This window comes from Notamacropus eugenii, chromosome 3 (assembly GCF_028372415.1).
Source record: "Notamacropus eugenii isolate mMacEug1 chromosome 3, mMacEug1.pri_v2, whole genome shotgun sequence".
Classification (NCBI taxonomy): Eukaryota; Metazoa; Chordata; class Mammalia; order Diprotodontia; family Macropodidae; genus Notamacropus; species Notamacropus eugenii.
Window position 1 is genome coordinate 297,591,033 of NC_092874.1, and position 26,831 is coordinate 297,617,863.

The 26,831-nt window shown below is 48.7% G+C and overlaps 1 protein-coding gene across 1 annotated transcript; it reads right to left on the reverse strand.

Annotated features, from left to right (window-relative positions):
• Positions 1–920: 920 nt before the first annotated feature.
• Positions 921–18,536, reverse strand: LOC140532095 (SUN domain-containing protein 2-like). Its single transcript, XM_072650639.1, has 17 exons — positions 18,406–18,536; positions 17,529–17,728; positions 16,838–16,972; positions 16,493–16,588; positions 16,129–16,222; positions 14,567–14,663; positions 13,827–13,922; positions 5,152–5,403; positions 4,920–4,997; positions 4,150–4,193; positions 3,633–3,798; positions 3,097–3,318; positions 2,831–2,915; positions 2,509–2,624; positions 2,190–2,357; positions 1,278–1,370; positions 921–1,034 (listed from the first exon to the last, which is right to left on the reverse strand). The coding sequence occupies exons 1-17, from the start codon at positions 18,534–18,536 to the stop codon at positions 921–923; spliced, it is 2,187 nt and encodes a 728-aa protein (XP_072506740.1).
• Positions 18,537–26,831: the final 8,295 nt, after the last annotated feature.

Consider the following 26,831-nt stretch of genomic DNA (forward strand, 5'->3'; position numbering starts at 1 on the left):
TTCCCTCCTACAGTAAAAGGCAGGAAGGATGGCAATGTCACTGTGAGGATCCGTGCCTGACAGCCTGCCCCCCACCCCAAGCTGGAGCTGGAGTGAATATCACCCTGGGCCCCAGGGGGAGGAAGCCGGAAATGAAGCCCGTAGCTTTTCTGTCTGATAACAAAGAACAAAGAGATCTATGTATAAATATAAATATCTATCTATATACATAATACAATGGGCCCGCAGGGCCAAAGAATTTGCCCTTCCCCTCCCATCCCAGCCTTAACTCCAAAAAACTAACCCCAACTCTATCCCAATAAACTTAACACCAGGGAATTGTGGCCAGTCCCAGATACTTCAGATTTCAAAGACTGCCCCCATCATGCCCCATGGTAAAGAGAACTATGCATGCTACCATGGACGGGAGCTTTAGCCACCTGCTGGGGCATGCCCAAGACAGACTGTCTACCAGTCTGCCCTTTGGAACTGCCCAAGTTGTCATGCCCTCAATAAACCAAGTTCTTTGACCTAGACTCTTGGGCAAGGTAAGCTAAGGTGGCCTAAGCTGTGGTTCTGAGTGCTGCTGAGCATAATAAGGCCCTCATGATGTCTTGACTCACACCTTCAACGTATCATACATAGCTGTGTATACACCTCCTGAGGGCAGGCAGGGCCTGGTAGGGAGCTGGGCCACCTGACCCTCAAGAGGATGGGGAGTGAAACAAATAGCTGAGCTGGTGATCTCCTCTCCATCAGAGAGGGCAGGGTGGGGCCAAACTGCTCCATGGTGGTAGGCTCCCACCTTGTATCTCTCCCAGAAGCCACAGTGGCCATAAGGGATGAAGTGTGGGAGAGGGCGAGAAAGTGGGATGAAGTGCTTGCTGGGGGAGGGGAGGGTCTGAAGGGGGAAAGAGGGGAAAGGCCCTGGGGGGGAGAGGCTAATTGGCAGGCTTCCCATGGACCCGGAAGCGGTAAATGCAGGTGTACTCAGGGTGACCCCAGTTGCTTAAGATCCGAAGTTCGACCACCTGGTATGGGGCTGTGTCATTGCCCTGTGGGAAGAGGAGACTGGGGTCAGGAAGGCTCGTGATCCCTTGGTGGACATCCTGACCCCAGAGCCCGTCCCCCCCAGGCCTTCTTCAGTGGCTGAATGTTATCCCTCAGGTTGCTATCAGAACCATGGGGTCCTGGCTCAAACTGCAGCTCCTAGCAAAGCCACAGCATCGCCATGGCTGGTGAACTAGCCTTCAAGAGCACCAGCCTCCCTGGGACACTGTGGGGCCAGCCCTCCATACCTGAAAGTGGAAGGTCTGAATGGACTCCCCAGCATTATCATAGGTAAAGTGCCCGAGGGCCACCCCTTCCGACTGTGAATCTTCATTTAGCCCCTACAGAGAAGGAAAAGCAAAGGGAAGGGATGGATGGATGGATGGATGGATGGGAGGGGGTTAGAGGAAAGGTCATGCTGTTAGGACATGAATCCAGATCTATCCAGGGAGGCAAAGGAAGGGGAGGTTGTGGAGGAGGAGGTGGAAGAGGAGGAGGAAGGGGGTGTAGGGGGGGATACATTGGGGAGAGTAAAGGGGAGAAAGCAAAAGCCACCATGATGTTTCCTTCTTTGGTCCCCTCACCTTCCAGCATCTCTCACTAACTCAGTAGACAGATCCTTTTCCCTCCAAGCCCCTGGCCTCCTTCTCTGCCTCTTCCCCTAAGCTGCTGAATGGCTTGGGACACACAATTTAATTGTAGGTGCCTCAGTTTCTTCATCTATCAGGATTTAGGTCCTGAAGCATCCTGTTCCCCTACACGTTTCTTCTTCTCCTCTGGCTCCACTTTTTTCACCCACATCCTCCTTATGAGGACATTCCAACTCTGCCCTAAGGAGGTGACTGTAGGGAATGGTGCTCATCATCCCCACTCAGCTCCCCCATGGGACACCTGGCCATGGAGGCACCCATGTATAAAGGAGTTGTATAAAAGGACCCTGAGACAGCATTGAAATCTTGACTGCTGTCAGCTGTCCTCTTCTGGCTTCTCTCTAAGAAGAGGGGGAGCAGGGAAAGGGCTGGTTGTGGAGTCCAGAGACCAGCCTCAATATCCCAGCTGTAAAATGGGCACATCCTTCCATTCCTCACCTCACAATGCTGCTGTTAAGAAATGGCTGTCAGGCATACTGGAATGGAGAGCTGCAAGGCTCAGATACTCACCAAGATGACAAAATCCTTGGGGGCGCTAGGGATGTTGCTGATGGGAGACAGGGCTTTGGGTACATGCTCCAAGGTGACAGCAGTGAGGTGGATGCGGGCAGATAATCGAACCACAGCAAAGCCCTGGGGGCCCCGGAATGCCCAGCAGTTGCCAGGGTAAACATCTGGCTGTGGGCAGAAGACAAGTCAGGTGACAAGTCAGGTGGGCAGCCAATGGAATAGATTTCCATTGTGTAATCCTCCCACCTTGAGAGCCCAGCCCCCACAGAAGGTGGGAGATGGCAGAGAGCCAAGCTGGGGGCCCTTTGTTCTGTCATACCTGGAGGATGGCTCTTGGGGACTGGAAATAGTACCACAAGGGGATGCCAAACAGACTGAGAAGGGCCGTCTTGGTATCATAGGTCTCTGAGCAGCGGCTACTGATGATGCTGGCCCCTGAAAGAACAAGAGGGAGAGAAGTGAGGTGGGGGCAGCTGAGGGCTGGCAGGACACAGAGGTAGTCCTGAAGATGAGGGGTCACTGCCAGGGCAGCCCTTCAACTGCCCCGTCCCATAAGGGGCATCATGAGTTTTTAATTCCTGCTGTCCCTTAATGGGCAACCATCATGTCCCCAGCCCTCTGGCTTTCTACAGGCTACCTACCTGAGGACTCCAGGGCATAATCCACTAGCCCAATGCGGTCTTCACTGTATCTCTTCAGGGCCTCATTCACAATCTGGTGCACATCCTAAAAGACAGGCATGGATGGACTCATGGGCCTAGCTGCCTGCAGAACTGGCCCAGCCCTTTCACCAGAGGGCCACGTGTGCTACCTGCTCTGCCAGGGCTTCCCCTTCCTTCCCTGGAGGCTCCTCTCAGGGCAAACCCATGACCTCCGACAGGCAGACAGGGAATGGGGCAGGCCTCACCTCCTCTGTGACCCCAGTCACTCCTTCCTTGTGAAGGGTCAGCCTCAGGCTGGCAGCAGCTTCACTGGCAGATTTGACCTGCCCTTCTGCCACCTGAGTGAGGATTCTGTGCTCCAGGTCCCGAAGTTGGGCCTGTACCTCCTCCAGCTGAAGAAGCCCAGCCTTAGCGCCCTTGTCTCGAAGAAGGTACTGACTGATCCAGGCTGGGAACTGAGACTCCACCTAGAAACCACCAGAGACCATCCACAAAACAGTAGAGGTAAGGAAGAAAGAGGGCCGGGACAGGGGACCTGGGGAGGGGGTGTCTAGAAAGACTCTGAGAGCTCAGAGCCTATGCATGTCTTCCTGGTGCCAGGGAAGGGACGGCTGTGAACCAAGTGACTGGCATTTTCCCACTGCTTTCAGGTCTACCAAAAAAGATCTCTTTGGACCCCAGTGGACACCTTAGAGGGTTGGGTCTCCCTGGGCAGATGCTCAGGCAGCCCACCTTGGAGAGAGGGGCACATGTGGTCTAAGTGGTGGACTGGAGGACTCACATCACTGCGCAGGGCTGCCATCTTCTGTGGCCAAAGGTCTACTTCCTCTGCCGCTGCAGCCTGTCTCTGGCTCAGGGCTGCCAGTTCCTGTCTCAGGCCAGCCAGCTGGGCCTCCAGTGGACCCATAGCCTTTAATATGTTTTCCTGGAGGGCTTCTTGGGCCAAACTAGACAGTGACAAAAGGAAAAGGGAAGGGCAGCCACTGGCTAGTGACACAGGATAGAGTCAAGCAGAACCACTATCAAAGGGAAAGAACAGAACCAGAGATCTGGGTGCAAGTCTTCCCTGACATTTACTCCCTGTGTGACCCTGGGCAAGTCATTTCCCTCCCAGGCCTCAGGACCCTCATCTGCTCTCTGAGGTCCTTACCAGCTGGGATTAATCCTATGGACATGCTAACCCAAGTATTCTGGCTCTACTGACACCCCCCCAGAGAATCTCAGTGGTGCTTTCTCTGGTCTAGTTTTCTAGCCTTCCTTCCCTCCTCTTCTCTTTGCCAGTTAGTTTGGGGCCTTACCTCTGCCATTCAGATTTTAGCTGGAGCACCCAGCTTTCCAGCTCCTGTAAGGAAGATGATGGCACAATGAGACTGATGAAAACACCAAACCACACTCTGGGGACTCATTGTCTCCTCTGGGTGGACCCTCTGTCTGCTAAGGAGGATCTGAGTCTCTGCAAACTGTTGGGCTCCAGAAATCTTGACCTTGAGTTTGGGCTAGACCTTTCAAAGACTGGACTCCTCTCTTATCATCCCACCAAGAGGAGGCATCTGACAGAGACCCCAACTCAGCTGAGATTAGGCATGAACCACTTTCCCTAGAGTGGTGAGGTCACTTCTCAGTCCCTGAAAAGAGTTTCAAACTCAGCTGTTGAGTTACAGTCTTCTCATTGACAATCTTATCCCTCCCTAGTCTTCATGCATGGATGTGCTCAGTACAGGAAAGGGGTTCCAGAAAGGAGCTACAGGAGGAGGCTTAGGTTGCTTTAGATCAGTAAGCTCTCTGCTTATCCTTCGGACAAGGGGATCCAGAGTCCTCAGACAGGAGCTCTCAGGGACAATGAGTCAATCGAATATGCTCCCATACAAGTATGGAATCTGGCCAGAAACCTGTAAGCAAGTGTTAGGTCTACTGACAGCAGCACCAACATTTCCAGCTACAAGTGACCTCCCCCAAGACGTCTCTGCCCCCTCTCCCCCCCTCCCCGCACCCTTTCCCCCGCCCGCCCTCCCCCCGCCCTCCATCCCCTGTGTCTCTGCCTCCAGAAGCGTCAGAGCTTCTGGATTACCTGGGATGCCTGAGAAATCTTCTTTAGAACATTATCCAAATCTTGCCGATGTTCTGCCCTGAGGGTGGTGAGTGCTTCCTGGAGACCACAAAAAAGGAGACAGGCGTTCAACAAGACCCAGAGAACTTGGCAGGTCCTGCCAAGCCCAGAGTGCTGCCTCACCTCAAGACCTCTATGCCTTCCACTAGCTGGGCTTGCCGACCTGGTCTTCTTAGCAGAGCGTTCTCCTCACCTGGATGTGGGCAGTGGTGTCCCTACGGAAGTCCTTCTTCAGGGTGGGTTCCCATTGGCTCATCAGGCCCTCCAGGAGAGTTGAAATATCCTCGTGGCTCAGGCTTTTTCCACCTCCATTCCCACTGGCCCCCTGCAGCTCCAGCAACTCCAGCCTGATGGCCTCCTTCTGCCAACGTGCAGAGTATTCAGAAGCCAGAGTTTCCAGCCGCCTTTCTAGGGCATGAACCTTGGACAGGACATGCTGTTCAGCCTTGGGAACAAGGAGGAAAACACACAAAGATGAAAAGTCTCTTAGGAGGAGGAACAAGGAGCACTGGGCATTTGTTAAGCACCACTGTGTGCCCGAGGTGGGGCTGAGTGCTGAGAACACAAGGACCAAGAAGGAAACCTTTCTTGTGTACGAAGAACTTCCATTTGAATGGAGGAGACAAGGACATTAAAAGCCACCAGGTCGTTTAACTGCTGTCGGCAGATTTCTTCATTTCACACTTACGCTATTTACAAAAACGTAAGCATTGTTGGTCTCCGCCTGAGAATGGAAGTTCCTGGTCAATGGGAATGGTTTCATTTTGTGTACCTGTGTCCCCTAGGCCGGGACCCGGCACTGAGGAAGTGCTTAATAAATACATGTGGGTTGACAGGCTGACTGGAAGAAAGAGCACCAGAATGAATTCTCAGCATGGGGGCAGCCATTTGGGTAGGGTCACCGAGTGTGAAAGGAGTACAGAAGACCAATGAGGCTAAGGCTGGAAAGACAGGGTGGGGCTGTTTTCCTCTGGGGGGCAAAGGGGAGGCCCTGCCATTGACTGAGGAGGGAAGTCACTTGGTCTGCTCTGTTCTTAAGGAAAGTTCCTTTGAGAGCAGAGTGCAGAACAGACTGGAGGCAGGGAGGCCACTCAGGACACTGCGGCAGTGAGCCAGGAGAGTGATGAGGGAGGGCCAGGGTCACCAGGGTCGAAATGGCAAAGAAGCTGAGAGAGCTCAGGGCAAAAAGCCAGGTCAGAGACCTCCCCAAGAGGTACAAAGGAGGCTAAGCATGCAGAAGGTCCCCTCCCCACCAACCACACAGCACAGGGGCAGAACCAAGAGAACAGAGGGAGGGTGGGCATTTTTGATGAGCCCAGCCCACCTCCTCTCTAACCATCTAGATAATGTGCCAGACCACATTCTCATGAGGAAAGCCAAGAAAACATCCCTGTGCGTCATTTCTCCAGCCCAGGGAAGCTTAAGAAATAAGAGAGCTGTGGACACTGAGGTGGGGGCTGGCCAGGAGCCCAACATAATGGCAGCCAGGACAGTGGGAAGCATTTCATTGCCCAAGGATGGTAAAAGGGCTAGAACTGAATCCCTGAGCAGGAGCAGATCCCAGGCTATCCTGGGAGCATGAAGGGGGCCAAATGACTCTTCTAGGCTACAGACGTAGGGCTGAGAGGAGCAGTTATGAGTGAGCGAGGCCCTAGCTGAGCACTGATCAAGAAAGGGGTTCTGCAAAGAGGTTCTGGACCTGAGCCCCAGAGCACAGCTGGGGGCTCAATGTTCACTTTTAGTCCTGCAGTGGGATACCTCGGGTAGGAGACCCAGACGCAAGAAGAGTCAATAAGTTCGGTCCCTCTGAACCTGCAGAACCTCAAAGTGTGCTAACAATGACTGAGTCCAATAACATTCTACAGAAACTCCAGCACCCGCAAGCCAGAAGACCTAAACCTGAGTCAGGAACTTGCACAACTCAGACAAGAATAGCAGTGAACAGATATCACCACTATGGAAGCACTGAAAGTTTGCGGACTGAACTAAGAAAGCCCAGAGGTGAGCTGAGCCCAATGCCAACATCAAGTTCATAGTCAAGAAATAGGCTGGAAGAATGAGTAAACAAAACTGAACCTGACCACAAAGGGCTACTATGGCTCAAGACAGAAAGACAGAAGAAGCCAATGACTTGAAGATATCTTTAAGCAAATCCTCCAAGAAAAAGGGTAGATTGGATAAGAGTTGAACAAGAATTCCTAGAAGAGTTAAAGAATGAGATAAAAATGAACAAAAAGTGATTTTAAGAGTGGAAGAGGAAAAATTTTTAAAAAGCGGTACAAGAAAGATATGAGAAAAGAGTGAATAATTAGTAAAAGAGGCACAAAAATACTGAATTCCTTAAAAATTAGAACTGAGCAAATAGAAGCTAATAACTCTAGGAGACAACAACAAAAAATAAAATCAATTCAAGAGAAAATGTATAGGATCTCATACAAAACTCCAATGACCTAGAAATGGATTGAGGAGAGAGAATTGGAGAGTCATTTGTCTATCCAAAAGCCAGGAACAAAAAAGGAGCTCAACATAATATTTTAAGATATTACAAAGGAAAATGCCCAGATGTGTTAGAATCAGAGGGCAAAGTAGAACTTGAAACCACAAATCATTTCCTGAAAGAAACCCCTACATGAAAACTCCCAGCAACTGTTCTAAATCCAGAACTGCCAGGTCAAGGAGAAAATTCTGCAAATAGCCAGAGAGAAATAATCCAGTACTGTCAGGACACATGAGATTTAGAAGCTTCCACATTAAAGGAGTACAGGGCTTGGGATATCATATTCTGGAGTGGAAAAGATCTAGGATTAGAGCCCACAATAAGATTAAACTACCCAGCAAAACTGTGTATCGTCCTACAGGGGAATAAGGACCCTTCCTGAAATAGAGAACTTTCAAGCATTCCTGATGAAAAGACCAGAACAGAATAGAAAATTTGACATTCAAACACAGAACTCAGGAGAAGAATAATAAGGTGAACATGAGTGAGAAATCACAAGTCACTAAAAAAGGGCAAATTGTTTAGATCCCTTGTGTGGCAAGATGATACATGTAACCACTTCAGAATTTTATGATCACCACGGGTCCTAGAAGCAGTCTAAATAGATAGCGACCTGAATGACTGTATTATGTTGTGAGGATCTCAAAAGAATGGAAGGGTGGAGAAGAGAAATGCACTGGAAGGTTGTGGGGAAGGAGAGAAAGAATGGGGAAAGTTATCTCATAAATGGGGTGCACTAGAAAGAGTTTATACAATGGGAGGGACAGAAGAGGGGAACAGGCAACACGAACCTTATTCTCATCTGAACTGGTTGAAAGAGGGAAGAATACACATACACACACAATGAGATGGAGAGATTCATTTTACGCAAGGAGAAGTAGGAGGAAAAGCGTCTAAGAGAAAGGTGAGGGGGAGGGAAGAATGACGGGATAGATTAAGGGAGGCAAAGGTCAGAAACAAAAGACTACTGAAGAAGGGACAGAGTAAAAAACAAAAGGATGAGTGTAAAAGAATAGCATGGAAAAAAATATACATTTAATGAACACAACTGTGAATGGGAATGGGATGAACTCACTCATAAAATGGAAGAATACAGTTGAATGGATTAGAAACCAGAATCCAACAATATGTTATTTACAAGAAATATGCTTGAAACAGAAAGATACACAAATAGAGGAGTTGGAGAAAAAGAATGGATCTTACAGAATGGATCCTAAAGAATGGATGAGTCAAAGAACAAATCATAGAAATGGTTAACAATTTCATGGTGACAATGACATAACTAAATTTTGGGGATGCAGTCAATGCAGGACTTAGAGGGAAATGTATATTTTCAAATGCTTACATCAATCAAAGAGACAAAGAAACAGATTAAAGAATTAGACATGCAACTAAAATATTTAGAAAACCAACAGATTAATCCCTTCCCAATTAAACACCAAAATTAAAATCTTGAATCGATAGAAAGATGAACGAAATTGAAAGAACAAAACCCCAATGAACTAATAAATAAAACTATAAGCTTTGAGAAAAACAATTAAATAGATAAATCCTTGGCTAATTTAATTTTTACAAAAGAAAACCAAATTATTACATCAGAAAATGAAAACAGTGAATTTACAATCTATGAAGAGAAAATAAAAGTAATTACTAGGAGCTTTGTTGCCCAACTACATGCCAATAATAAAAATGAAAATCTAAATGAAATGAATTTTACAAATATAAATAGTCCTGTTTAACAGAGCCCTTAAATAACCCCATCTTAGAAAAAGGAACGAAACAAGCTATAAATGATCTCTCTAAGAAAAAACCCCAGGACTAAATCAAATTTTTCCAAATGATTAAAAAGTAATCAATTCCAACACTAAATAAACGATTTGAAAAACAGGTAAAGATAGAATCTTATCAAATTCTTTCTATGACAAAAATATAATCTTGATACCCAAACCAAGGAGAGTCACGTCTCCCCAAGAAAGGGAACTATAGATCAATTTCCTTAATGAATATTGATGAAAAATATTAAATGCTAAGAAAGGAGATTACAGGAATATATCACAAAGATATATTGTGACACTGTGACCAAGCTGGATTGATACCAAGAAGTTGGGCCTGGGTCAATTATTAGGAAAACTATAAATGTAACTGATTATATCAATAACATAAACAACAAATTTATATGATTTCAACAGGTGCAGACAAAGCTTTTGACAAAATGCCTCATCCCTGTTGAAAAACACTAGAAAGCACAGGAATAAATGGAGTCTTCTTTAAAATAAGTATTATCTAACTAAAACCAAGAGCAAGCATGATATGTAATGGGGATAAGCCTTCCCAGTAAGATCACGGTAAAGGAAGAAAGTCCATTGCCAACCATTGCTATTCAGTGTTGTACCAGTTACAGCAACTGCTAGATATAGCAATAAGGCAGAAAAGAAACTGAAGGGAAAAAACTGCAATGAGGAACCAAAACTATCTCTTTTGGTAGATGATACAATGGTTTACCAAGAGAACCCTAGAGAGTCATCTAAAAAACCAGTTTAAAACAAAACCAGTTCAAACAATTACTTAAAGAAAGTTGGAAGCCCATCAAAACCATCAGCATTTCTATACATTAATCAAGAAAATCCAGCAGGAAGAGATAGAAAGAGAAATTCCATTGAAAATAACTGTATACAATTGTATACTGTATACAACCTGAGAGTTTGCCTGCCAAGACACACACAGGAACTATATGAACACAATTACAAAACATTCTTCATACGTAGAGATCTCAACAGTTGGAGATGTACTCACTCCTCGTGGGTAGGTCAAGCCAGTAGCATAAAAATGATAAAACTACCTAAATTAACTTATTCAGTGCCATACCAATTGAACCACTAAGAAAGTTCTTTGGTAGCAAAGAACTCATTGACAGAGGAGTGGCTTATGGATACAAGGAAATATGACTATGCTGTACGAAGCCACAACTCTGCTTAATTAGAAGACTTACATGAACTGGGGAAAAGTGGAATAAATGAATGAGGAGAACAAGAAAACAAGCACCACAGACAACCATGGAAATGGAAAGAACAGACATGACCCATGAGGATCTTCTTCCCTTCCCGTCCTGGCTAGGGTGGGAAATACTGGCAGGGAACCTGCATCTAATGCTGGGCTCGCCTGCTGTGTTCTGCTGAACTTTTCTTCCCCTTTTTGGTTTATTCTTTTGCTTAAGGGCTGGCTCTGTGGGAGGGCAAAATGGGAAGGATACACTGAGCAAGGTGGGTCACATGAAAGCAAAAGCTAGAGACAAGTCTTCAAAGTCAGTGGGATGTGTGCGTTTGTGTGTGTGTGTGTGTGTGTGTGTGTGTGTAAAGATGTACCTAATTCAAAATGATTTTCACTAGTAGATCACACAAGCTTTGCAGGGTTTTTCCAAATTCCCTGCTTCTCTTTCTGAGAAGACACACTGGGAAAGGTAGGTTAAGTAAAAACCAATGATATCAAGAAAACTTTTGGAAACACACAACACGATGAGGAGACGTGAAAATGGTTTTCAGACTTTGTGGACATGGACAGGGTTAGAGTTGCTTTGCTTGTCCTGGCAAGGTAGAAGTTGTGGCACATTTCAGAGGCAGGAACAGCTTCCTAACAAGGTGAGTCACTGAGAGGGGAAGGAGCTGACTCAAGAATTTGGGGGCCTCCACTCTCAGGACTGAGCTGAAGAGGGAGGCTGAGGGCCCTTCCTGATGTTTGCCGTTTCACGGGGCCACTGTTTGTATCCTTTAGTCACCACCCTCTTCTTCTCTTGCGCCAGTGGCCTATTTTCAGATCCAGTGTTGCCTTTGGTTTCTTTGCTTGCCAAGAGCCGCTGGTCTCTGACGGAGGCAGCCTCTAGGATTGCTGGCCTTCTCACTGGAATGTGATGTTTTGGGGCAGCAGTCAAACATCCTTAGGAAACGATGCTATGAGTCAGTGTTCCTTTTGCCGTGCCTGAGTGGTTGACACATCTGAAGAGGAAGGACTGGAGCTGTTGGAGCTGTACGGTATGTTTTTTCCCCTTTTGTCCCCCTTTCTTCTAACTTGCTGGATTTTGACCTTTGTGGGGCCCAGTCACTGATCTGGTCCTTGATGCTGAAATGATTCGTGTAACCAGCATTTCTCATTCCGTGAAGATGGTCCTTTGGTTTCGTTGTGACATCTTTTGGTGCTGATCATGTATCCTGTGCCTGGGGACTTTCTTACTGACAAATAATAGTTGTGTCTTCTTCCCTTGCACGTTGTTTTGTGGACTTAGTACAATGACAGCCAACAAACACTCATACACTCCCACTAAGTGTAACAGGCTATGCCGAGTGTTGGGGTCACAAGGACAAAATGATCTTCTCAGCTTCCTCCTGGACTTCCTTTGCCCTCTGTTGCCTTATGCTCATTTGGAATAGCAACTATGGGGTTTTTTAGTTGCCTTTAAAAATGTGATGAAATCTAATCCTTGAGGCTGATTTGCCTCCTCCAAATTCTTCTGCCTGTGAGTGATCATTCCACTGATTGTTTTCCCCCCCACATCTGAAAAAAAAACTCCTTGCAGCTGACATGAGAAGTCAGACAAATCAAATTCTGACACTGGCTGTGTCCAAAATCGTGGACCTCATTGTGCATCTGACATCCAGCACCTCATCTGTTGCTGTTTCTAGAGCCATGTCCTTTATCCCACCACTCCATGTCACCCCTCAGATTACACTGGAATAATGTCAACCACTTAGACTGTGGTTGGACTGTGTGAGGACTGAGGGAGACCAAGTACTCTTTGTCCTTCTCTGAGGTCCCCTGACCTCTGTCCACAAACAGAAGGTGGCTGCAGAAGGCAAAGGTTGTTTGGTCTTTTTATCTGCTTCCCAAGTCATCATGACTCCCCAAATCCAATCACCTGGTGGCCAAGCTTCTGGTGGGCAGACACCAGGATCTGCACACAGCCTTCAAGTCTTCCCAGCTTGATCAACTCTGATAGTCTGGGCTCTGCTACCAATTTCTGGAGACCCCCCCCCCCTCCAGAATCACTTCACTGTGTGACAAGGTGTTAGGGAAGGCCTTTTGGGGGAGGCAACTATGATTTCAGTTGAAGGCAGCGGGGGAACGCGGGAGGCTGAGTCTTGAGAGGTTGGCATTGAACTGCCCCAGGTCCCAAAGCTAGCAAGTGGCAAAGCTCAAACTTGAGCCCAGGTTTTCTGACCCTGGCTCCCCAGGGATCTGCATATCCAAGGTGAGAGAGTCTCCTAATGCTGCTTGTGAGTGGCCCTGGGGCAAAGATTGATGAGTTTGGAGATGGAAATCCATGGATAAATCGAGGTTACTAAATGAAGGCTTCATTATAGCCTGGATTTATATTCTCATCTCTTGCCCCACAGCACAGACCATTAAGAAGAGACTGTCACCACTGAGATGAATGACCTATCTTCTGCATGACACACACTTGGCACTCAAACAGCAAAGACAAAGAAATGGAAACTACTGGCTTGCCCCCGAACTGGGCAAGAGCTGAATAAATTATGGTGTAAGGATTGAATACAACCGTGCTCTAAGAAACAATGAAATAGGTGGTATTGAGAGAAACCTGAGAAGACTTTGTATGAACTGGTGCAGAGCAGAGTGAGAAGAACCACAAAGAAGCAACTTTGAAAGACTTTAGAACTCTGATCGATGCAGTGACCAAGTACTTTTCTGGAAAATGACCCAACTTCTGACAGAGAGATGACCTGAGGAGGCAGAAGGAGACATAGATCTTTTAGACATGGCCAAAAAGGGACTGGTTTGCTTAACTCTGCACATTTGTTACAAGTGGTTTGCTTTTCATTTTTCTGAATGGGTGGGAGAGGGAGAAGGGAAATAAAACAGACTTTTGTTCATTACAAAATGGAAACAAAAGCAGCTTCCTCTGGCTAATCCTGCTTCCCCCTCCTCTGATGCCTCATAGTGCTGCAGAGCTGTTTCAAAGACAGCGCTAGGAGAGGACACCACCTGGAAGATCCTGCCAGGCCAGAACTGTCTTCAAAGATGGTATGGTAATAGTCTGTATGGCTGCCACAGAAGAAACAGCATAGCCAACTCCCTCTACTGCTTCACTCCCATCTGTCCTGGTAGATCTCCATTGTACCTAGTTGTTTCCTCATGACTCGGGGACTCCTTCAGGGCAGGGACTGTGGGCTTGTTTGTTTGGGTTTGAATTCTTTCTTTGAATTCCCATCCCTTAGCACAGTGCCTGACACACAGTAGGCCACACTTAAGAAATGGTAGTGGACTGAGTGATTCTGGGGTTGATTGGAACAGACTTGGTTGTGAGCAGACTGTCTGCCTGTCCTGCACAAAGTGTTCCTGGCACTCACCCAGGCACTCACCTGGAAATATGGGGTGGATTCTCCTGCTTCCCACACCTCCTCTCTCCTGTTGCTGCCCTTTGCTGCCCACCAGGACAGCATAGCAGGGTGGAATGTCTGTAGTCCATAGGGGTAAAAATACCAAGCACCTAGCACATGGGAGGAAAGGCTAATGAAGGCAGAGGCTGAGGCACCAGAAGGGAAACATGTCCAGGATGAGGACCTACACCTGGACTGTGTCTGGCAGTGTCACATCCACATGGGCTCAGACCCTGGCCCAAGGAAGGTGCATGCATTATGGGCCCCATGATCTGGAAGGCAAGACCCTTCAGGAAAGGCATCTCTCATGATCCTTTCAGGAGTCATTACACACTTTTGGATTATGAGAAAAATGAGGGACAAGAAGCAGCTGGGGAGAGGACATGGAGAAGTCCTGCCTCCTGGTCCCAAGCCTGGTCCACATACAGCCCTGTCTCTTCTGGAGGATCAGAGTGCTTTCAGGAGATGCCAGCTGAATAGAGGTCCTGGTAACTGACAGCTTGTGGTGTCACCATTCCCAAGCTGGGCTTCATCTCATAGTAGGGGGTAAGTGATGTCATGGTTCCTGAACAGAGTACAGCTCTTTTGGGACCATCCAGGGAGGACCACCCTGTCCATTCTCCCCAGTGAGAAGGGGCAAAGGCCTCCAGAGCTGGCATTGGCTGTGTCCTGCCCAGCTAACCCATTCATTGTGGACTCAGCTCTTCTACCAGTTCCCCCACCCTCAAGTGCCTTGACAGTGACCACTGAGGGGGCAGATCAAACACCCATGTAAAGCCAGCACTGTCATAGTAGGCATGCAGCATGAGTCTGGGAGGCCTGCATACAGAAGATGCACAAGAAAGGCTTGTGGGATTGGATCAAGAGGAGGAGACACAGGCCGTCTATCCCATTTCAGGCACAAGAACTTTCCCATACAAGGCCTGGGTCCCTTTTCCCCTAAAGGCTAAAGGCTCCCCTTCAAAGCTCTGTCTTCCAGACTTGCGTTCAGCAGCCCTGCCCCCAAGCCCTTGTCTGTCTGGGCTGGCAGGGTGCCCTGGGGACTCAGCAAGGCTCACCGTAAGCCAGCGAAGCCAGAAGCAACAGCATCAAGAGAAGCAGAAACAACTTCTTCAGAGTTGAAAAGCTCCTGGATTTCATGGGGATGAAGGAGGAGACATTAGTGCCTGGTCTTCCCCACCAGATTCCTGTGCGACCCTCCCTGAGCTGCTGAGGAAACCAACAAAGGGTGTGCCCCCACCCTGGGACAGCTACGATGGGGAGCTCTGGGCTTTTATGGACAGCCCTCGAGGTCAAGTGGAAGGAGAAAATTTGACCTTGGTCAAATGTGTGAATGTTGTTATGAAAGGTGACAGGGCTGGTGGAAGGCATCTCCCTCCCAGGGCTCTCAGGAATGTGCTTATATGCTAGTGAATTGGGCAGGCTTCTTTTGGCTAAATCATTTCAGTGCTTGTCAAATTGGGACTTGGAAGGAGTAAGCCCTGACAAGGTTGGCTAGTCTCCCTGGGCCTAGCCTGTGGCCCCAAGAATCCAGAGCTAGATAGGGAACCTGCAGCCTGGAGATCACATGTGGCACTTGAGGTCCTCAAGGGTGGCCCTTTGACTGAATCTAGACTTCCAAGAACAAATCTCCTTAAGAAAAGGATTTGTTCTGTAAAACTTGGCCTCAGTCCAAAGGTTGCACCCCAGGACCTAGAAGGCTACATGTGGCCTGGAGAGCGCAGGTTCCCTACCCCTGCTCTAGAGGCTCCTGGACACAGCCCTGGAGGCTGCCTGGAAACCTGGACATGACCCCCCACAGAGAAACTGTAAGGATGGCCTGGCTACCCGAAGGACTGGGAAGAGACTACAACCCCTGGGAGCTCAGGACTTTCCAACTGGCCAAGGTGAAGCCACCAGAGTCAGTGGAGATGAGAGGCAGGAACTACTGAGGGGACAGCTCCTCCAAGATACTCAGGAATAGAGCAGCACCTGTGCTCATGGGGATTGGCATGTGCTGGGGAAGGGTTAACAAGCAGTTCTGAAGGAGGTGAAGGCACACACAACTTGTCCCATCTTCTTCTTCAGTCTAGATACCCAGAGGAGCCCTGACTGGTAGCTGACACTCAGGAGCAGGTTCAAGCTGGTTCCAGCTGATTCCAGCACACCCCTGACCCTGACTTGACCTTCTGTCATAAGATTCATGGCACAAAAGTCTCAAAAGCTGAACTGAGCTCAAGGGTGGTGAAGCTTTTTCAAGCATGGGTTCTTTGGTTCTGGCAGAGCCCAGGGAGGCCTCACTGACCTGGTTAAGACAAAGACGTCCAGCAGGGAGGCAGCTGTGGTCAGGCGGTAGCAGGTAGTGCCCAGCCACCAGTAGAACAGGCCAAAGAGCCAACCTGTAAAAGTCCCAGTAGAGGGGTTCAAAGGCTTCGCTCTCCTATCCCAGAGTTAGCTTGCTCCCAGCCTGCCCACTCTGCAGCTGCTCCTTGAATCTCCCAAGGCTTTCTAGCTGTGCCTGGGGATCCTGCCATAAAAGCCTGTCTCCACACACTGTCCTAGGGTTAGCACCCAGGCCTGGTGTGCCCCAGCATAGGAATGAGGAAGCTCTTATGGGCCCACAGCAGGGACTGCCCTGGGCAGTGTGCCCACCCACTCCCAGAACCCACCTGGAAAAGTGATGGCCACCCACAAGAAAGCGCCAACTTGGGAGGCAGCATTCCTTAATGAGGATGCTGAGCCAGGCTGGTCCATAAGTGTGTGCCCTGCAGGAAAGTGAAGACATGAGGAGCCACCCAGAAGGAGACACAAGTGGGCCTCAGGCATCCCCATTACCATGTTGAGGCTTGGGCCCTCCCAACCTCCAAACCCCCACCTGGAGCCAGACTGCAGAGTTCTCTCTCCTTTTATCTGAAATCTATGTTCTCCCCATCCCCCCTGGATGGGGCACCCTTCAAAGTACACGGGGCAGCGTCCAGGGGATGGAGTTCCAGTAGGCAGGAAGTGCTGCCTACCTGCAGAGTCATCCTCCGAGGAGTATCCTGAGGAAGATCCATAGATATCATAGGTGACTTTGCCCTCATTCAGTCCAGTGATCTTACTCTTCTCAGCACCTCCCAGGCCTCTCCTCCTCCTCACCAAGTCCCCACCTGCACAGAGCATGGAGGTGCCTGATAAGCAGGGAGCTTCAGGCTTCCAGCAACAGCAGCTGCCAGAGGTGGAACACCTGGCAGAACTTTTCAGAATTCAGACTTCCCACCCCTTTGGGGGTCTGAGCCCAGAAGCCCCCCCCATGTGGTTTGGGGCAGGAATGGAGTTCTGCACAAGGGCATAATCTGGCCCCCTTCCTATTTCTGTATGAGGTAAGAACACTTTTTATGTTTTTAAGTGTAATGGAACTTTACTGAAACATGTAAAGATGATTTTTAGCTCATTGGCTGCACAAAACCAGGTGGCCTTCTGCCTTAGGAGGCATGGTTATTGTCACCCAGATCTGGAAAAGTGCCATCTGTGGGACTGAGGGGCTTCAGGAGAATGGAAGGATCTCCCACCTGGGAGGATCCAGGGAGATGAGCCAACCTGGAGGAGTAAGGTAACTCCCAACAGACACTAGCCTCCTTAGGAATCTTTAGAAGACAGGGAGGAGCTTCCTTCCTTCTCCCCAGCCCAAGCCCTCGGGTTTGTCAAGCTCTGGCCAGAGCTCACCACGTTCACTCCAGTAGACATCGCTGTCCAGCTGATCTTGTAGGATGGAGCTTTTGTCCACCGAGGCGACCCGGGGGCCCCTGACGTAGGACTCGCTGACCACTGATTCACTGTAGTAGGTAGTGTGAGGATTGGAAGCAGGGCCCAGGTGAGGGGCTGGTGAGAGGCGTTTCACACTGCCAGATTTCCTCTTCAGAGTCCTGGGGGGCGCCAAGCATGAAGAGCAAAGGAAAGAGGGTGAAGGAGATGAAGCAGGAGAAAAACAGGGGGAGAAAGGCCTGGAGGAGGAAGAGACTTTCAAGGAGCTTCTAGGATGAAAAGAAATGATCCCCAAAGCCCTCTTCTGTTCTTATTCCTTCAACAGATGAATCCTTTATAACATTGGAACAAATCCCCAGCTCCCATGGGCCAGGCAGGGCCTCTTTCCAAATGGAACCACCATGATGAGGTACAAGAGGAGCTAAAGCCACCTGAACCTGTCTCCTCCCCCACAGGTCCATCACCCCCATGGCTTCCTATGCTCTTGCTAGGCCCTGCAGCTCACCCCAGAAACCGTGGGTACTGGGCCACATGATGGTTGTTCCCTGCCCAGCTTTAAGCCTCAGTTTCTGGCCCTCTCAATGCTCAAAGTCACCCCTCCCTAGTTCCTGTTCTCAGAGAGTGAAGGCAGCAGCAGCCCAGGTTGGGGTAGAAGGGGAAGAGACGGTGCTGGGGACAGGAAATTCTCGCATTTGTGGGGAAAGAAAGCACTAGAGTGATGTTTCCACCAAAGATGGGGGCAGGAAAGAAAGGTGCACATGGAAGCTGGCCAGGCCCTTGGCTGCCCTGAGTGGTTGTGATCTGGAAGATGACCTAGGGTCGCTGTGGAGTGGCTTACCTTAAGGGACTGTCCTTGAAGGCAGTGTGCTGACCAGCCACCAGGGAACTTCCTCCACTGCTGCTGCTGCTGCTGCCTCCATCATCATCAACATGGTAACGATGGCTCAGGCGCTGACTGCGTCGAGACATCATCAAAATCTCACTCTAGAAGTGCTAGAAATTCCTGGAAGAAGCAAAAAGTAATGAGAAGCTGTGCTTACTGACTGACTAGGTGTGATTTTCTGGGACCCCCTGAGAAGAGCCTGATGGGGGAGACGTTGAAGGGGAGGGATGGATTCCTCCAAAAGGAAAGCTGGCTGCACTGGGACAGAGAGGCGCTTTCCTAAAGAGTTTCTGAAGTGTCTCCCAGACGCTGAGGGTGGCTGCTCACCAGGGCCAAGCCTGCCAGCTTTGTGCCTGAGCTGGCCGTGACATCTTCTTGCAGGTGGCTTCCCTGGTGAAGCGCTGCCCCCACTCTCTCTCCAGCCTCCATTTGGAATGTCTCCCTTGGTGTCTTTACTGAATCTGGGGTTTTGACACTTGCCTTGGGATTGTTCTCAGGTCGCTTCGCACACACACAATTTCCTTCTCGCCATAGTTGTTAACTCTGAGGGAAAGGCCTGCTTTCCCTTCCATGTCTTTGTTTCCCCTCATCCCCAACAGCACCCAGTTCTGTGATCATTCTGGAGGGTGGATGGGGTCCAAGCTAACCATCAGATACTAACCCCACCCCTTAGGTCATGTGTTTCTTTAGTAAGAGCCTTCAATGGACAACTGGATTATTGAACTCACTTTACAAATGAGTAAACAGACAAGTGGTAAATTCTCGAGGGGTCCCCATACCACCAGGAAGAGCCTCCAAAGCAGGCCCTGGGCCTTCCTGTCCCCCAGCGCCCTCAGCTCCAACCTCACTGCCTCCTCAGGGATTTCTGAATTGTCAAGGATTGCACAAGCAAAGTTTCAGTGACAGAGGGCTGACACAAAAGGGAGGCTGTCCCAGCCTTAGGAGACATGGATGTCATGAACATGAATTAGACCACCCCTAACTCAGATTACAGACGAGACCAGGTTGTAGGGGATCTCAGCTTGGTTTCCTAGTCTATCCATGCTATAAAACCATCTCTAATATACCCAGCCTTGATTTTGGAGGGCCTGTGACCTTTGCCAGAAGCTGTATTCTGGGGGTTACTGCTTTCATTTCCAAGATGCTTGCTTGGGTCGTGGGACAGAGACCCCAGTGGATGTCTCTGCCAGTTGGGAGAACAAGAAGGCCTGGTTTGGCTAGCAGGGAGAGTTCCTACTAGACTTGTCCTAAAAAGCAAGAAACCACATGTCTCCCTGGCTAAGGAAGCCCATTTGGTCGACCCGTGAGCTTCTTTGAAGATAGGGTGCCCACTTGGCAAGGACAGGAAGAGGGAAATCGGCAGCAGCCAAGGCAGACAGCTGGCCTGATGTCCCTTGCTAGCTTCCACCCCCACATGGTAATCAAGTCTGCCCCACTGGAGTCTTTGAATGCCCACCCACTCGGGCATCAGCATCAGCTCTCACCCTCCCTCCCCCATGCTTGGGTGGAGTCTTTGCCCGAGGCCTCAAACAAAGCAGTACAGCTAGTAGTCAGGCTGTTGTGGATACAAACCTAACCACATCCCAGGGGAGGCCTGAAAAGGCTGTATGGGCACCCCCCAAATTGCCAAGGAAAGCCCCCGGTCTGCCAGGTAGCCTTATCTTCAGCATTCCAGTATCATAAAGACAGAGAATCTAAGCTCTTGACTATTCTGAATTCTACAGTCAAAGAGAAAAGCCAACCCTACCCTCTGTCATCATAATCTAATCCCTGCTCTGCCCTCCCCCCCTCAAAAAACCCCCATGTTTTGAACAGCACAAGGCATGGTTGCAGGCCCAGTAAAGGCAGAACTCTCTCTCTGCTACTACTTCCTATGCTGACCTACAACCATAGAATATGAGTATTGAAAGGGCCCTTGGAGATTTCAGAGGCAGTCACAGTACTGGCCCCCAATAAGGTGGCGCTCATCAAGAAGAGTCCTTTGTTTTCATGTGAGAGGATAAAAGCCCAGTTTAGAAAGATACTGCCTCATCTGCCATCACATGGTCACCAGCAGGGCCAGGGTGGTGTTAGAACCTGGGGCACCTGCCCCCTACATCCCTCTGCTTTATCCTGACTCACCCCACTCCATCCTGTTATGTGCAAATGAGAGCTGATTTTACCCAGAATCTCACTAGTCTCCCACAGTCTCCTGGGGACTGTCAGGCCAAGATGCTACCATCCCCCTGCCTTGAACCTTCACATGCCTCCCCAGCCAAGTGACTTTCATCTGAAGGCCACCTACTGTCTTGCTCTGGCAGTCACTGACCCACAGGGATGGACTCCTGTTGGCTCAGGCTGGTGAGCACACAGGATCTGCCCAGACTGTGAACAGAATTTGCAGGGCCAGAGATGGACAGACTCTTCCAGGCTGCCCAGAAAGGGGCTGGGGGATTGGTAAGGTTTCAACCATAAACATTGACACTTTTCAATAGCTCCAGCGTGGAGCAGCCTGGCCTTCTCTCATCTGCCCAGCGATGACCCACAACACCCTCCACAGTCCTTTTCAGGATCTGCTAACCCAACGAAAAGGGATCACTTGCACGTGCCGGGAGTCTGAGTTTGGTTCACCTCTGCAAAGTTCAGGGGAAGTGGAGGGAAGTGGCCAGTGGCCTGAGAGGATTTCCTTCAGGGAGGAACTAGGAAGGGGGCCATGATGCTCTGGCAGGGTCACCCAGTGAGCCAGGGGCAGTAGGGCCTTCATCCTGGGAGGATCATCCCCGGGCTGGGGTTGCCCCACGTTAGAGGGTAAGCTGGAGGGCAGCTGGCCTCTGGCACTGGGAGGATGAGCCTGGCCAAGACCAGGCAAAGAGTGGGTGATGAGTCCCAGTCTGGCCAGCCAAGGGGTGCATCTGGGGCCAGGGGACAGGGTGCATCAGGTCTGGGCACGGGACTGTTGCCAGCTCTCCCACCCTCTCCAAATACACACAAGTCACACAGACACGTGTATGCACACACTCACTGGGAAAATCAACACAACTTTGGCCCAGAGGGAGGTGGAAAGGCATGCCAGGCCTTGGCACTGGGAAGTGAGTCCGGGCCTGGGCAACTCCATTTTGGGGTTGTTTGTGGGGAGAGGAAGCAAGGGGGCAAGCAGGCCTGGCACCGAGGGACCCAACTCGGTTACCGACATCCCTGGATGCTGGGGATTTGGGGGAGAGGTTAGGGGATGAACCAGAGGCAGCTGCCCCAGGGGCAACTCTGGCGGGAGAGCTGTGCCCAGGTTTGGGGGGCAGACAAGGGGAGGGGCCGCCTCTGTGCCAAGGTTTGGGGGGGCGGCCGTGTCCTGGCACAGAGGAGGGCACCGTGCCCGAGCCCTGGCCCCTCCCCCGCCCCCTCCTCTCCCGGCCCTGACCCGCCCGGGTACATGCAGAGAAGGTACCTGCAGAAACGGCTCCGACCCTCCCCCGCCCGCCAGCCGCGATCGCGTCCGCGTCGGCCGCTACCGTGGACACGCGGGAGGAACATTGGGGGAACGCGGGGCGAACGTGGGGCGGGCGGACAATGGGGCGCGGGGGCAAGCTGGGGCGGGGGAGCGCGCGGGGAGTGGGTCTACGTAAACCTCGTGTGTGAATTCCACAAGTACCTTAATATCTGTTTTATTTCTCAACATCCTTTATTTGTGTGCCGATTAGACTACCTTCTTATCCTCCCACTCCAGCTCTTGAAAAAGTGGAAATAACTTGAGAATGGTTGGAATCATTCGATTTCCCATAATTAGGTCTAACTCGCTTCAATATTTTAGATTCAAGTGTAAATTTCTGCGTGTGTGTGTGTGTGTGTGTGTGTGCGTGCGTGCGAGTGCATTGCAAGCAAGCTATGTTGCAGGTAAGAGAAAGTACAAGGAAGGGATTGGCATAAATGAGCTGATACAATCTTCTCCTTTACTTCTATTTTCTCTTTTGAGGAGAATGATCTTTGGGATAGGAAGGATCGGACACCACAATGGATAATGGGGAATGGAAGCCCCAGATCAGTGTGGAGGTGGTAAGTCCATTCAGCTCTGTATAATCTGAGAAGTTCTTGCTACATTGTAGGGACTGAGATACAGAAAGAGCAGTGAAGTGGCCTCTGTCCTCAGAGAGCGTCTCTTCTGTTCCGTGTACATGAATGAGTCAGTATGAGGATGGCGAGAACCCTGACAACTGGGGCAGGGAAGGCATCGGACAAGAGGAGGCTGCTGAGATAGGAGCATGAGGATCCTGAGCAGTCTTAGCTATGGGCTCGCCACCAGGTGGTGACTTTTGGCCATGGCAATTCCTAAAACAAAAAGACAAAATTTGTGGGCATCCCTCTTGCAGGACTCCAGTGATAACAGACAGTGTCAGAAAAGGAAGCAGAAGGTGGCTATGAAATTGCAGCTTTGAACCTCATTTTCTTTTCTATTTAAAAAAATACTTCTTTTCAGCATTCACTTTTATAAGGTTTTGAGTTCCAGAATCATTTTCTCCTTTCGTCTCCCCTTCCCTTTCCCCAAGACAGAAAACGCTCTGATATAGGCTATATGTGGACAATCATATTACGCGCGTTTCCACATTAGTCATGTTGTGAAAGAAGAATCAGAAGAAAAGGGAAAAACGAGAAAGAAAAACAGAGAAAAATAGTGCTCTTAAATCTGCAGTCAGACTTCACAGTTCTTTGTCTGGAGGTCGATGTCATTTCTTCCAACGAGTCTTTTGGAATTGTCTTAGAGCCTTGTACTTCTCAGAAGAACGAAGTCTATCAAAGTTACTTATCACACAAAGTGGCTGTTACTGTGTACAATGTTCTCGTAGTTCTGCTCACTTCATTCAGCATGAGTTCATGTGAGCCTTTCCAGGTTTTTCTGATATCAGCCTACTCATCACTCTCATAGCACAGTAGTATTCCACTCCATTCATACACCCCAGCTTGTTCAGCCATTTCCCAATCGATGAGCATCCCTTCAATTTCCAATACTTTGCTCTCACAAAAAGCTGCTATAAACATTTTTGTGCATGTGGGTCCTTTCCCTTCTTTATGATCTCTTTGGAATACAGACCTAGTAGTGGTATTGCTGGGTCAAAGGGTACATATAACACAGTTGTATAGTCCTTTGGGTATAGTTTGAACTTCAGTTGAACTGCACTTCCTTAAATGTGAGATCCTTCTCCATTGATTCCTATTCAGCATTCCATTGGAGGATAGCATGTGTATCAATATTGACATTTTTGCTATAAATGAAGCCACAGAAATCAGGAAATGGAAGGATGGCTCACAGGCTCTTTGAGAAATCAAGAAAAGGATTGATATCATTGGATCTAACAAACAAGAAGTGACTCAGGTGATTCAGCCTACTTACTTTACAGATCTCATTAGCCAAACACAAATAAAGCAGCTCCCGAAACCTCCTTGGAGCTTTGGAGTCAACATCAGAGCAAAAGATGAGGACAAGAAATTCTATGGAGAAAAACGGTAGATTTCTCCAGATGAAGTCAATATACACCTTGATATTTGGTGATTTCAGTGCAAAGGTGGGCAGAGAAAATGGCAAAAAAGACATTGCAAAGTGTAACCTAAGATTAGGAAAGGAAAGAGTTCAGTCATCTATGTAGCAGAAATACTTGTTTCAGGAAGAGTTAGAAGAATTGAAAAAAATTTAATTGCAGGAATTTGAATTGTATATATTTATTATAAGGGGTTTTTTTTCTATAGATAAGGGAGACCAGAGGTGGATTTTCGTTAATATGAAAAAACATGAGTGGGGGGGCGGAGCCAAGATGGGGGACTAGAAAAACACACTTATGTAGGGTCTCCCCACACAGCCCACAAAATACCTGTAGAGAGGGACTCTCAACAAATCGTGGAGCAGCAGAAGTGGAGAACAACAGAGTGGAGGAGATTTTCAGCCGACGGTGACCTGAAAGGCCCACAGAAACATCGTTTGTTCTGGACGCTGAGCGGAGCGTGGAGCCCAGCCTGGCCTTGCCCGCCTGATGTGGCGTGGAGCAACGCGATGAGACTCTGGAAGGAGGACACCTCAGGAGTGGAATTTCCAGTTGTGGAATCTCCAGTTGCAGCAGCAGGTTCTCAGATCCCTCAACCCACAGGCGCCAAAGATCTGTGATGTGGTTTATTCAGTTGGCCAGGAAGGGAGCAGGGCCTTCCTATAGCTCCAGCAGCAGGCAGCAGCCACAGAGGGTGCACAGCAGCCCATACAGCGTAAAAACCCCTGGGGGCACTGAAGAGCTGAGTCTTACCTCAGCCCTGGGTGGAGGACCTGGCCTAGCTGGTCTTTGTCTCACACTGAATGGCGACCCTGCCTGTTGGGGTCCCCTAGACCATTTACGGGAACCCCTGACCGCGACCCAAGGCTCTTGTCCAGCAAGAGGCCTTGATCTCGTGAGTAATGAAATGGGGCGGGAGACAAAGGTGGTGAAGACTCCGTGTATTTCATCTCATTCACATGCATATGTAGTCTTTATGTAAAACATTCCTAAGCCTTACGTTGAACCTATCAGCTATCACCTTTCACATTGAACCTATCACCTATCACCTTTCCTTATATGGGTGTCTTCTCCACTGGACATCCGGAGCCAGGACAAAGAACTGCCACGTTGCAAACAAAGACGAGACCCTTCCTCCTGAAATCCATCTAGTTCCACCCCTACTGACAAGCCCCTAGGTTATCTAGGCAGGCTCTCAGTGTGGCGTCCTGAAATGGATAGGGGTTGGCTCTAACTCGTCCCGTTACACCTGCCCATACAGCTTATCTGAAAATCAGCCCCCAGTGCTGACTTGATGGAACTGGAGGCTAGGTGGCTGTGGAGAGGTAATTGCTAAGATTCTGGACATAAAAATCCCTTTCTGCATCCAGAGCAGCACATGCTTGATCGTGCCACCTTGGAGCAACTGAGATCTCACAGATTCTCAAAGTATACCCTACTCTTGACAAAGGACCCAAGAGTCAAGTAACTCGTTGGGAAAATGCCCAAAAAATGGAAAAAAAAAATAAGACCAGAGAAGGTTACTTTCGTGGTGAACAGACATCTCTTCCCATCCTTTCAGATGAGGAAGAACGAGGCTTACCATCAGGGAAAGACATAGAAGTCAAGGCTTCTGTATCCCAAACATCCAAAATCAACATTCAATGGGCTGAGGCCATGGAAGAGCTCAAAAAGGATTTTGGAAATCAAGTTAGAGAGGTGGAGGGAAAACTGGGAAGAGAAATGAGAGAGATGCAAGAAAAACAGGAAAAGCAGGTCAACACCTTGCTAAAAGAGACCCAAAAAGATGCTGAAGAAAATAACACCTTTAAAAATAGCCTAACTCAATTGGCAAAAGAGGTTCAACAAGCCAATGAGGAGAAGAATGCTTGAAAAAGCAGAATCAGTCAAATGGAAAAGGATGTCCAAAAGCTCACTGAAGAAAATAGTTCTTTCAAAATTAGAATGGAACAGATGGAGGCTAATGACTTTATGAGAAACCAAGAAATCACAAAACAAAACCAAAAGAATGAACAAATGGAAGATAACATGAAATACCTCATTGGAAAAACACTGACCTAGAAAATAGATCCAGGAGAGACAATTTAAAAATTATGGGACTACCTGAAAGCCGTGATCAAAACAAGAGCCTGGACATCATCTTTCATGAAATTGTCAGGGAAAACTGCCCTGATATTCTAGAATGAGAGGGCAAAATAAATATTGAAAGAATCCACCCATCACCACCTGAAAGACATCCAAAAAGAGAAACTCCTAGGAACATTGTGGCCAAATTCCAGAGTTCCCAGGTCAAGGAGAAAATATTGCAAGCAGCTGGAAAGAAACAATTCAAATATTGTGGCAATACAATCAGGATAACACAAGATCTAGCAGCTTCTACATTAAGGGATCAAAGGGCGTGGAATATGATATTCCCAAAGTCAAAGGAAGTAGGACCAAAACCAAGAATCACCTACCCAGCAAAACTGAGTATAATACTTCAGGGGAAACAATGGTCATTCAATAAAATAGAGGACTTTTAAGCATTCTTGATGAAAAGACCAGAGCTGAAAAGAAAATCTCACTTTCAAACACAAGAATGAAGAGAAGCATGAAAAGGTAAACAGCAAAGAGAAGTCAAAGGGACTTACTAAAGTTGAACTGTTTACATTCCTACATGGAAAGACAATATTTGTAACTCTTGAAACTTTTCAGTATTTGGGGAGTTGGTAGGATTACACACACACACACACACACACACACACACAGACACATGCACGCACACACACACAGAGCACAGAGTGAATTAAATAGGATGGGATCATATCTTAAAGAAATGAAATTAAGCAGCAAGAGAGAAATATATTGGGAGGAGAAAGGGAGAAATGGAATGGGGCA